At 33.5% G+C, this 13,385-nt stretch overlaps 1 protein-coding gene across 1 annotated transcript; it reads right to left on the bottom strand.

The window, feature by feature from the left end:
• Window positions 1–8,265: 8,265 nt before the first annotated feature.
• LOC134232128 (uncharacterized) lies at window positions 8,266–9,750 on the bottom strand. Its single transcript, XM_062714083.1, has one exon. The coding sequence runs from the start codon at window positions 9,748–9,750 to the stop codon at window positions 8,266–8,268; it is 1,485 nt and encodes a 494-aa protein (XP_062570067.1).
• Between the last annotated feature and the right edge of the window lie 3,635 nt (window positions 9,751–13,385).

The raw sequence follows: 13,385 nt of genomic DNA, 5'->3' as shown, positions 1-13,385 counted from the left end.
AGATAACACATCCTCAGTGACCCATGAAAACTCCTCTTATTAATCACGTTCAAATCATCTGATTTGAGATGTTGCTTTTATCAGCGAAATCTGTTCGTTTTCATTTTGTATAAGAATCGAAGCAAACCAAAACATTCCATTCGCCATTTTCTTTTCATATCGATTTTAGGTCAGACATGCGTAGTATCGTATAGGATATATAATGCGCTGAACTCCAAAATTGAGCACAAGATTTTACATAAACGATTATTGCTTTCGATTTCAAGAATATTAACCTATGAAACAATCGCATATGACGCATTTCATTCATATCCTGCCATGACCAAAATTTCAGAATTATATATACCGCACTTAAGAGAAAAAACTCCAAAAAATCGCAGTATGCCTCAAAATGAGAACTCTGACGAATATTATATATACTTCAAAAAAGGGTACCTTCACAAAATATATCAAAAAAAATTATTTAATGAGTATTCAATAATTTTCTGGCGCTTATTTTATCTACAAATGATCAACTATTATAACAGAGAAAGTTTCATTGCCTTACCTATCGTATTAAAAGAGATAAAGCAATTTAAAAAACATGCATTCACTTAGCGGCATCGCATTTTATGCCAGTAAATAACGCGTGCCGCTAAGTGATTGCAGTTTTTTAAAACTCAGGGACCAACGGATCGGAATCGGTTATATATATATATATATATATATATATATATATATATATATATATATATATATATATATATTATTTGAAGACGAGAAAAGTATTTAGACCCCAGTCCAGATGTAAAAGAGGAAAAACGCATTTAAATGTCACAGAATTAAAGAGAACGGGGTGGAGAAGATTTATCCTGTTAAAGCTATTGCCTTCTGTAAAGACGAATAATGACCCCCATCGAATAATGACCGGGGGTCATTTTTCGACAGCGAAAAATGACCCCCGGTCATTATTCGACGTCAAAAAATTACCCTTTTGCCCGTAGAAAAAGTGTCACTACCCTAAAAATTTGCAGAACCCACGTGAAAAAAAAATGACCCCCGTAGAAAAATGACTCCCTGTGGATTAAAGCTGAAATTTTTAAGGGGCAAGAAAAAATTAGATAAAGAAGCATATTGGCAAAAATGCTCACCCGAGCTAATTGGAAATAAATTGTTGATATGTTGATCTCATAACATTATACAATTATAGCTATATTTTAAGGTCAATACGATGATTCAGAATCTAAAGGAGTAAAAGATTTATCGAGCCTTAAGTGTTAGGTAAACATTTTTTTCGATGGTGGAAATCATCGTACTGGCAGAAAAAAAAAATCAGCAGTATTATAATTATATTATTATATCCTCCGCTTAAAAAACGGGAGGGTATATAGTGATCAGGATGTCCGTCCGTCCGTCTGTTACGCTTTGGGGTATCCATCTCTTATCCGCAACTCCTCTTATATATAAAAAGATGTGTTTGTGAAACAGCTATGCCCCTGTATGTCAACATAGCGAAGATTAAACTTTTCTTAAATGCAATTTAAATATATATTTGTTCCCAAAGTAGGGTCTTCTCACAAGAAAAACAATTGCAAAAAAGGAAAGCCCTAGCACCACTTGTTCAAAAGCAATGGCTAAGGATAAGTTTTTAAAAGGTAGGTCAAACTCAAAGGTCAAAGAGTCAAAGTTGATGGTTTCTTAAGAAAGGTTTAATGTAACAAGGATTAAATATGTAAAGTATGAAAACCCTAGCCCTTATCGTTCAAAATTATGGCTAAGGTTAAAGTTTTTTTATAAGTACGAACATTTCCAAGGTCAAGATCAAAAGGTAAACGTTTTTAGTATCCAATGAAAGGTCATGCCAAAAAAATACATATGTGAAGTACGAGAGTACTAATATCTACCATTTAAAAGTTATGGCGCGCCAAAGTAAAAAATTGGCATTTTTGTATAAAATGGGATAAACTCCAAGGTAAAGGTCAAAAGGTCAAATTTTGGCCAAAGTAAGGTCCTGTCACAAGGAATACACATATTAAATATGAAAGTCATAGCTCCAATAAATGAAAATTTATGGTCAAGGTTAAAGTTTTTTGCGGACAAACAGACCGCCAGATAGACAGACAGACATACCAACGGACACGATAAAACTATATACCCCCGAATCTTCGATTAAAGGGACATAAAAAGAAGTGGTCTTCAATTAACTTTTCATATCATGATACAGAATAAAGAAGGCATTACAAAAATGAAAATATTTGTTCTGATTTTCATATTAAATTCTCTGAAAAATATACTCAGAACTGGGTAGACGGGTGGAATAAAACAAGAATTAAGAAATGTAATGAATACTGTGTGCTAAATCAAAAGATTATGTCTACATGTATAGTTTTTGCATTAGAAAGTGTATTTGACACTAGCCCATAGCTTTACAGAGCATATTTTTAAGTGTTATACCCACTCCACCCCCTTACTTATTTAGGAGGAAGTCGGTTATCAACAAAAGCAACAACAAAAAAACTACCCTACCTTTATTTTTCTATAAGGAGGGACTAAAAATAAGCTTAAAATAATCTACTATTCTACTAATTTTCAACTGTTTCTTCGCCACAATACTTTCCAGTATACCCCCACCAACATTTAAAGTATGCTTTAATCATGGCGAAGTAAATTATGATATGATAATACTTGTGTGAAGGCTTAACTTCGTTTCAATATTTTATCTAGAGCTTCTTTCACTATTATTGAAAGGTATAGAGTTTTATTTATATTTTTGCTTTTCGTTTATTTTTTTTATTTTGTTTTAACGTACAGTACCGACCAGACCCAACCTGACACCAAAGCAGTCCCAGAAAGCAGTCCCCGGTACTGCTTTGGGACCGCTGTGGGACTGCTGTGGGACTGCTCTGGGACCGCTGTGGGACTGCTCTGGGACCGCTTTGGGACTGCTCTGGGACTGCTATGAAAAGCAGTCCCAGCAGTCCCAGCTGCCCCTGGGACTGCTTTCTGGGACTGCTTTGTTCACTCATGTGTGAAAAAGGTTCTGAGTGACATGATAGCTCCGCCCCCTTGTGTATTCTGAATTTGCAGGCTCCCTGTTGTTTTGTTTACTTGCATCAGAGAGGAGTTTAAACTGTTTAATAAGCAAGGATTTCTTACATTCTTTTAATAAGTAGAGATTATCATAGTTAATTGATATTTTCAGGGACTGTATATTTACACAAATTAATGTGTATTTAGAATAAATTTAAAAAAATAAAGTTGATAAATAAGGAATTCATGAGAAAATTTTTATCCCTAAAAATAAACTACAAGTTTATGAGAAAAAAATGGCTTCATGTGGGCCTTTTTTAATTTTTTAATGTTAAATTATAATATGTACTCAAAATTTACATTGGTACTATTTAGAAATAATCATTACAGATAGATATAAGATTTTTTTTATTAAAAATGCTACATATTTTATAAGGACGACGTTAAAAAAAGAGTATTCCATGTAGCCCTCAAATAAACCCAACAATTTATTAAATGACCATGAAATAAAATTATGCTACTATTCTCCCGTAACATAAACTATGTGAATAATCATTGGGGAATTAATGAATTACCGGTAGCTTTTAATTAATAAACATGTTATTAAAAGAGTACATGTATATTTATTTTTTTAAAAATGAAAATACCGGGAATTGTGATTTACTTCTTTTTTTGTTTTGCTAGTGTTTACCTGGCCAATTAATGTTTATAAGATGGTATCAACACCCATTGTTTCAATCGCCTTTGGGCAGAAAAATCAATACATGTTATTTGGGTATTTGTATCAGTGTTACACATCATTGTACATGCTGGTAAACAATGACCCTAATTTCACTTTATTTAATGCGAAAAAAAAATGTGATAAATAAAATGTGTATAAATTTCTTTCGGGATTAATTAATTTTGAACATAATCTGAAGCTTCCATTCTAGTGATTTACAGATGTACAATCTAACATTTACAAATTAAATTATAATTTTAAATTATAATTAAATTGACATGTCAGTAAAAATAATCATGACTGAAAAATAATACTTAGTTGGCAAAATTAACAAAGATTTTTTTAAAAGCCCCAATACTTAAGAAAACTCTAACTTTAGAGTATCCCGATAGTCTAAATTGGCCATATAATGATAAGATCTATTTAAAGCTTCTTCTGGTGGAAAATATTTAATTTTAATTTTCTGTATAAAAAATAGACATGAGAACCAGTATCAATCACAGAAGAATTATTAATATATCCAAGAATTGTGATTAAATATTCATGTTCAGTGTAATTCACATATGTACATATGTGTGAAAGCCTTCTTCCTAAAATAAATATTATTAATAATTATTTTAATTTTTATGTGCGTACATGTTCTGTTCATAAATGACCTTCGTGTACATCTAAGGATTCCTGGCACACTACCCAGAATCAATTTCTACTGCCTTTTATAGTTCCATTGTTTATTGGAAATCTCAATTCTGAGTTAGCTCCGCCCATTATATTAATAAACCCCTCCCACTGGAACTGCTTTCTGGGACTGCTGGGACTGCTCTCTGGGACCGCTGGGACCGCTCTGGGACTGCTGTGGGACTGCTCTGGGACCGCTGTGGGACTGCTTTGGGACCGCTGTGGGACTGCTCAGTCCCAGAAAGCAGTCCCCGGGACTGCTCTGGGACTGCTTTGTGTCAGGTTGGGTCTGGTCGGTACTGTAATGTTCTTTTTTCGGGGGGGATAAAAATTTCCTCCTCTTTCATTGTCAAATAGGATTTGCCAAACTTATACAAGCTAAAAGTTGATTGATTGATTGTATATTGTTTAACGTCCCTCTCGAGAATTTTTCACTCATATAGAGACGCCACCACTTGCTGGTGGAGGGCTACAAATTTTGTCCTATGCTCGGCACTCAGGGCCTTTGAGCAGTGAGGGATCTTTTTCGTGCCAGCACCTACTGCGACACGGGGCCTCTGTTTATACGGTCTCATCCGAAGGACCGGTCCTCAGTGGGATTCGAACACGCGACGTAAGGATTGACTCCTTACTTTGCGACTCTAGAGCAGAATCTCTAACCACTGCGCCACGCGGGCGACGCTAAAAGTTGAAATGAAGGAAAAATTAATTTTAAATTTCTTATTAAAGAATATTTAAACCTTAATGTTGCATGGTTTTATTTCTAAAAACAAGTGGAATTATAATCATTCTTTAAGCAAACATTAAAAGGGGGAATATTAAAAAGAAATTTTTATCTACTTGGCAATTAAAGAATCTCTTTTCAAACATAATTTTACCATTGAAAGACTACGTGAATCTCTTATTTCATACGACTTTTTGTATTTTTTTTTTTTTGGTTACAGTAAATGTAAAAATTAGTTTCGCTGTAAAAAAAGATATCAAAGTGTGTATATTGTGAAAAAACTATTAACAACTTTATTTCTTAATAAATTAAAGTTTATTCATACATTTAAAATTATGGATCAAATCTATTCGAACATATGCAGGAATTACTCGAAGGGAGAACAATTATAAAATACAGCATATTTTACCTTTCACCTGCTATAAATTTTGTATCACTTTAAACGGGGTCATTTTTCAATGGGGGTTAATTTTTTATAGGTCTAACATATAGAAAAAATGACCCCCCCAGGACTCTTTTTCTACAAAAAATGATTTTTCTTTTCTACGGGTGGGGATCATTTTTTTGTCGTTGAAAAATGACCCCCGGTCATTATTCGATGGGGGTCATTATTCGTCTTTACACCTTCCACTCACATCACAGCACGTTTGCTTCTGGTGGATCGGATGGATTTGTCAAAATCTGGGACAGATTTAACAAAAAAAGACATTGCCAGTTTCATATGTGACATGAAATTTTCTTTACATAGATTTTAGCCTGGAAAATACCGGTAGTGTTCAACTATAGAAATGTAAGCCAAGAAATTGATATTATTTCTGAATTTCATTGAAGATACAATTACAGTCATATTATTTTAATATACACACTGTGTTATTTCTATAACGTTTCCCTCTAACACCTGGGTTTATATGTAAACCAAAAAATTTACATTGAATAGCATATTAACATATGTGAATTTCCTTGAAGATAGTAATAATAGCTGCATAATTTAATAAACACATGATGTCATTTATATACAATTTTGCTCATATTATTGAGTTTATATATATAACATTCCTTTGTAGGTAGCCCACAGGGATAGTATTTTTAACCTTCAGCCCTGATGGTTCTGTTTTAGCCATTGCATCATCCTACATGTACGAGAACGACGAACCAGTGTAACCAATAGAGGATGTGATCTATATTAGAAATGTCAGCGACCAGGAAACCAAGCCAAAGTCATGATGTCAAGGTCATGAAACCAAGGTCATGTTATATAAAGTGTTCAGTTGGAGAGATCATAGGAATATTACATTAACACTTAATAATGACTCAGTGACTTTATAATATTACCAGGACAATAGCTTAAATTTTATATATATATATATATATATATATATATATATATATATATATATATATATATATATATATATATATATATATACAGTGGACCTTCAGATATCCGGACGCCAGATATCCGGACGCTTCACTTTCCGGACGATTTTTCTCGGGAACGGATTTTTTTAACGTAATTTTGACTCATTTATCCGGAATTCCGCGTTCCGTATCCGGACGGCTCTTTTTTACTACAAAATGTATTTTTACGTTATAATTTGATTCATGTATCCGGACGGTAAATTTTAATTTGTACTTCCACTCTTGTCAACATTCACGCCTGAACTGAGTGACAAATGTTATCAAAACACTGGCCGGATTGATTGTTTTTACAAGACGATCACCTGTGACCTGTTATGAATGACTTACGATAATTAGTCCACAGATTAAGCATGCTAAGTGGATATGGTCATAATATACGAGAGATCGATACACAAATGAAAATAAACAATTAACTGTGTTGAAAACAGAAAACAATTTTCTATTCAGTTATTTGTTATCTGCGAGATATTTATAATTTTAGTACAGAGCTGGTTTTAAATATTTTTCTATTTATAGACGGGACGACATAGTTTCATAATCTCGTTGTCTACACATGTGCAAATTGTGTAATTTTCATCTGTAGATTGGTGGGCAGTTATCGTCAAAAAATAAAAAAACAAAACCTAACACATTCAATCAAATTGAATAATTTTAGACAATCAATGATTTCGCTTGGGAAGATTACTGCGTGAATTTTTAATATGTCAGATTTAGCGTGGATGAGCAACTATTCAAATTAAAATTAGACTCGAACTCGATATTGACGGCTCGCTTGGGTGTAATCAAAGCTGCAAAAGAGAGAATTTGCTTGGCTATGTTCATCAATTTGTAGGAAGTAGAAAGTAAAAATAAGCTTGGTAATTAAAAATCTGCCCATATAAGCAGCGTTAACTTATATCCAATGTTTGTCATTCTGCTCTCCAGCTACAACCTTGTCTACACCGCCGGCAAAGAGAGCGCGAGTCGGCATTTCCGCCAGCTTAAAGAAAAAAATCTGCCAACGCAAAGTAGATCTTCCACGTTCTTCATTGCAAGATTTAAGGCAGTTTGTTATTGACGAGGAGAAAATTACCATTTTAAAATAATAAATTATTATTTCTATACGATAGTATTTATCTTTCTTTATATATATAAGAGTTACAATACAAATACAGTATACCTGGAAGAGAAATCAATAGAATTCAGATATCCGGACGCTTCACTTATCCGGACAATTTGCTTGGGAACCAAAGCGTCCGGATAAATGAGGCTCCACTGTATATATATATATATATATATATATATATATATATATATATATATATCAATGTGTATTCGTACATTAATCAGGGGGAAAGTAGTTTTCTTTCGAAAAATGAAGCATTGTAAAGGATACTTCTACCTCTCTTTTTAAATGGATGACTTCATTCGGTAACGAATGAAATTTTATAAGATTAACCCAAACGTTATACTCTAACAATTAATTTTACCACTTCAATGTGCATCATTTAAACTGTTTTCACTGTGATTCAATATACTTAAGGGAATATAGTGACACTTTTTTTAACATTTATGACAAAATAGGAAAACGTATTTAAAATTAAAATGTTATGTAGACCAAAATGAAGATTTTGATAACAAGTACCGATAATATGTTTCTGTGTGTGTATAGTTTGATGATTTATGTAAGACATAATTTCAGATAACTGTTCGAAATCAAGTCAACTGGTATCTTTTTTTACATTCCAAATTGAAACACTTTGATAAGTCCTTCCCAGTACCCCACCCACAGTGTAGATTTGTATAAAGACAGTGAGCATGGACGGTTCTCGTCATTGTCTGTCAGTAAGAACTTCAAAAACTTCCCGTTAGGACTCAGTAGATGGATTTGTTTGTTGTAAACGTCAGTAACAAGGATGTTACAGAGGGAGTCACAGGCTACATCAGCTAGATTAAAGTTTTCTGTCAGGTTCTGTCCACGGTAGATAAATTTTTTATGACCAGAGAAAGACATAGTCACTAATTCACCTGTAGTTTTACTTGTAAAGTTCACAACACAGATATCACAGTTTCTGTTCTGTTCGACTCTGTATGGCATCGTAAACAGTCTGGTCTGACAGTCCTCCTGGTACTCATACTCATGAATGACATCACCTGTCACTGTGATGTGTCTAAGCAGACGCTTGCTGTTTGATTGTAATTCGTATCGATCGGATATTGTGTCTATTAAGGTGACCAGTAGTCCACCGTCCACTGACTGACAGATTCCTAATGGTCTCAATGAATCCATACTGATGACTTTAGAGACAGATCCCGATGGTGTCAAATAGTTGATGGAATCATTATTAAAATCAATCAAATAAATATCACTATTATCAGTCACACATATGTCGTTAGGGATAATATTAAATCTATTTTCTTCAATGCCTTGCTGATTGACTTTTCCTAAGTATTTTGAAATCAGTTCATGTAAGTAACATTGGTTTTCACTAACTGTCGCCATCGAAAATATCACTTTTTCTCCATATCGAAATGATTTAATTAGAGCTACACCAAAGTCATCCAAGTCCAATGTATTTCCAACCAAAGAATCAAGAAAGTCGTCATTAATTTTCCCTCTAGTGAACCTCACTGAATGCTCACAATTTGTCATTTGAACCTCTATTTCAGACAATAGTTTTGTCAGTTCTCTGTGGTTGTCAATCAAGCTGTAATCCGACATGGTGCCGTTGTTCTCCTCCAAATAATCAACTGTGTCAACAATTCCTCTCTTCTTCTTCTCTAACCGATTCTTCTCACATTTTACTTGTTCATTCTTTTTAATCAAGTTGTCTTTCATTATGTTTTCAAGGCGCTGTTTAATTTCTGTAAGCCTGTCCATTATCTCATCATAATGCTTCTGTAGCGTTTTCATCTCAGAATCACACAGTTGTTTATTTTCTGTGATCCGTTGTGACAACTTCTCTAGCTTTTCGTCAACCTTATGTAGATCTTCTTTCTTAATCTTTTTCAGAAATGTAAGCAAACCTCTTCTCCTAAGGGTGGCAGCTGTGGATATAGTTTTCCAGTCATGATTTCTATGATCTGTTTTGGCGCATGTTTCACAAATAAATTCATCACAGTCCTCACACATCATATCAATAAGTAATTCGTGGGTTTTACACATTTCTACATGTTCCTGTGGTGAGCCTAATGGATATTTTTTTGGTGTATTGGCAGCCATGTTTTTCAGGTTTAGCCTTTACCTGAATGATCTTGTTTTAGCATGAATGTTAGATAATCATATAGGTCGCATGGAATGTGAAGTTGGACTTTAAATTTATTCGACACCTAGATGTGCAATGAAATGTTAAAGGTGCATACACACAGATTTGAAATTATTATTTATTCAAATTTTCTGTCTAATATCACGACTTATATACAAGTATTGCAATAGCATTTCACAAGAAAATATAATAAAAATCTTATTTTATCTCCAAATTATTGAAACTTCGAATTTCTGGTCGGGTTTGATTGACACGTCCATGCACTTTTAGAAACTATATTTTTATTCTTAATACTTAAGAAAAGTGGCAATTTTATTGTATATTAATGAAAAATATTAAAACTTACTTAATAATCTAGAAAATTCAGAGTAAAAATTTTCGAAAGGAGAAAGCGCTCACGGTATAATCATAATATTGTCATGCAGCCCAGCTCAGTGGTGTGTGCAGACTACAACAATTGAACACACCCGGTGAATCGTAAGCATTAACAATAACAGAGCTCGTGCCCTGTTTACAAAAACATTTTATGTTTCACGGGTGTATCAAATTTGTTAAACTCTGTACATAACACTGAGCACGGACTGAGGATAATAGTGGAGGGGTTTTACTTTCGAACATTTCTGATGAAATCGAGGATAAATACGGTTGAATCTCACATTAATGGTGAGACATGAATATCACTGTTACAACAGAATTTAACCCCACCTCCCTCCCCCACTTGTTTAATGCATTTCACACGTAAATGAAAAACATGGGGATAACGAACAGTATTTAAGATAAAAAAAAACCATAAAATAATACAAAATAGGAGCAGGGCAAACACCGGGACCGAACTCCAAAACATCAGAGGTGGGATCAGATGCCATGGAGGAGAGAGCATTCCCTGCTGCCCTGTCACACCCGCCGTTTGCTCCTTGTCATGATCGAGAAGTAACGGAAATAACGGACCGATGAAAACGGACTGAATCTCGTATCTTGTCATGACAACGGAAATGAATTGAAATAAATCCAAATTTTCAGTTTAAATTTGTTCTAATCTTTTCTGAAAAGACTTAAACTTGTTTTGATACTGCCCGTACCAATTGGCATGTATATTACAGTATATTCTGTTTACACAAAATAGTAATTTCAATAGGAAAATTTACAAAATCCTCGTGTTATTTCAAAAGTGTTTAAGGTCAGACGAGACGTTCCTCAAAATCTGTTTTGTAATATCTTCGTAATACATGAAAAATATTCAAAGTTTTAATAACATTCTGATTTCTAAACATGTTTCTAAACGTTTTTAAAAAAGCCAAACACTTAAACATTTGAAATTGGAAAATTATTTTTCTTCCCAAAAGGATTATATAAGAAAAACTACCCCTGGTATCTTGCAGAAATGCCTGGTAAGGTACCTCAATTTTTTGTGAGTAAACATGTTTAAAGAGCATTAATGCTTCAATGAAAAACTCTTAGAAAAATTTATCTATTATTAAGGAACGTCTCGTCTGTCATTAATATCGCCAAAGCAAACTCTTCTTTTATTACTTCACTTCAATTTTAAGGCTGAAATTCATACAACACCAAAAAGGGTGTCAGACCTGTTTCCCATTGCACTTATAGACATTGATATGAATCATTTAAGTTGAAAATGAAAAATTACTCATGGACTGTCATCTCAAGTAATGACACCGGACGGATTTTATCATAACAACGAGTCATTTTCAGTGTCTAACTTTACAGGTTTTTAACAACGGTACTGTCTATGAACTTAACGTGTTCCTGGCCGTGCCCACGCATGGGATCAAACTCACAACCCGAGATTGTTAGTCCGACATGCTACCGATTTAGCCTCTGGCTCCTGCACCATAGATGTATAAAATCCTAACTACTATTTAGGCATAGTGCATGCAAAACACAACATTATTTAATATAAATATTGATATGTTTAAAGCTATATATATGGCTTATCTGAGCTAAATATAACAAGAGGCCCACGTGCCTTATACGTCAACTGAGTATCATGTAACAACTTTCACACAATTGAATTTGGTTCGGGTTTGAAACCAGAGGCCATGAAATTTACAATTTTGAAAGAGGCACCATTGTTTATCATAATTATACACTTAGTTACTTAATATCCAGAGGTAGATCAGAGTAACGAAGAGAAAATGCACTTCCACTTTATAACCAGTTGTGCATCCCACCCTACAGGAAACACTTGCTTTCTATGTTCAAGTTAAAATTTTCAGCGATTTTGAACTTAGATATCCCACCTTTTTATAGGTTAAATTGACTTAAAACTGTGTCTGATATTTTATCCGAGTTGGAAATAAATTGGTTATCATTTTAAATCTTGGATATCTATGAAAGAAAAGAAAAAGAAATACTATTTTAATTCTAGCTAGTCTTAACTTACCAAGAATACGCCATATATGACTTTAAATGCCAGAAGATCTTGTTATCTATACAGTCATGATAGTTGCGATAATAATGGTTTGGATGCTCTAAAAGTTTGGGAAAATAGAGAATGTATTTCAAAATTTGAAAGAAAGTTACATAAAAAACAAATGTTGGGTTATATGTATTAATTTGTAATAGATGCATTATTATTGAAGACAACTACTATTTTTCTTTTCCATCCATATAGATCTAGAAATAATTTATGAAACAGATTGAGCGCAGGGTAGGAAATTAAGGGTAGGAAGTTGAAATTAAAGCGTGACAATTAATTTCCATGACCGAGGAAATATTGTCCTCGAATACAAAACAAAATAAATGATTCGGGGTGATTGTTATTTGCAGGTTAAATTTGGTCGCGGAACTTGCGGATATTTCTCGCATGCAAATAAAAGTTGGTTTACAGTATTTGCCCATCTTTTCCACGAAAAGTAGAATAAATGAAAGTCTTTTTTAAATTCATTGTTTTTCATATTCTGTTTCAATATCCGATATTCAACTGGCCTATCTACTTTTAGTAACTATGGCTTCACTGTTCATTGAAATCAAAAACCGATACACAGAATTATGTAGTCTAATTCGTAACTTGTGTGCCAAGTTATATTGAAATCAGATCAAAACTGCATAATGTAGAAGGAGTAGCATTTTGAAAAATTGTTTACAGATGGACAGATAGACAGCTAGATGCACAAGCGTTGGATTGGACACCTTTCTATTGCATAATCTCTTCTGGCCTCTGATCAGTAAAGCTTACAATGTTTTCCAGACGTAGATATATGCTGTGGGACTGTACTAAACTTAGTCTGCTTAATGTGAGTTGTCAGACATTTACAACTACTGAAATAAAATAATAAACATATTTTTTAATAAGAGTGTGACACAAATAGTATAAACCATGAAGTTCTTAAATCAGGATTGTTAAAACACAGAAAATGGACAGATTACACAAGTAATGGCAGTCAGTTGTCCAGGTGACATCACTGAAGTTACTGTGCCATTATAAATTTAAACATAGGTAATCAGAGATTACAGAGCTCACCTCAACGAATGTTGTCTTTAAGTAAGGCAAAGTCACACAATTAACCAACAAAAAGTGTACATTCCAAAAATGAAAATATTTAAGCAAATTTGATTTGATACTTTGAAACAG

Source organism: Saccostrea cucullata, unplaced genomic scaffold (genome assembly GCF_032062105.1).
Source record: "Saccostrea cucullata isolate Sc308-1 unplaced genomic scaffold, CSIRO_AGI_Scuc_v1 ctg5197, whole genome shotgun sequence".
NCBI classification, from domain to species: domain Eukaryota; kingdom Metazoa; phylum Mollusca; class Bivalvia; order Ostreida; family Ostreidae; genus Saccostrea; species Saccostrea cuccullata.
Note: the sequence above shows the minus strand (reverse complement) of the source record. Positions and strands in the feature narration are given on the sequence as shown.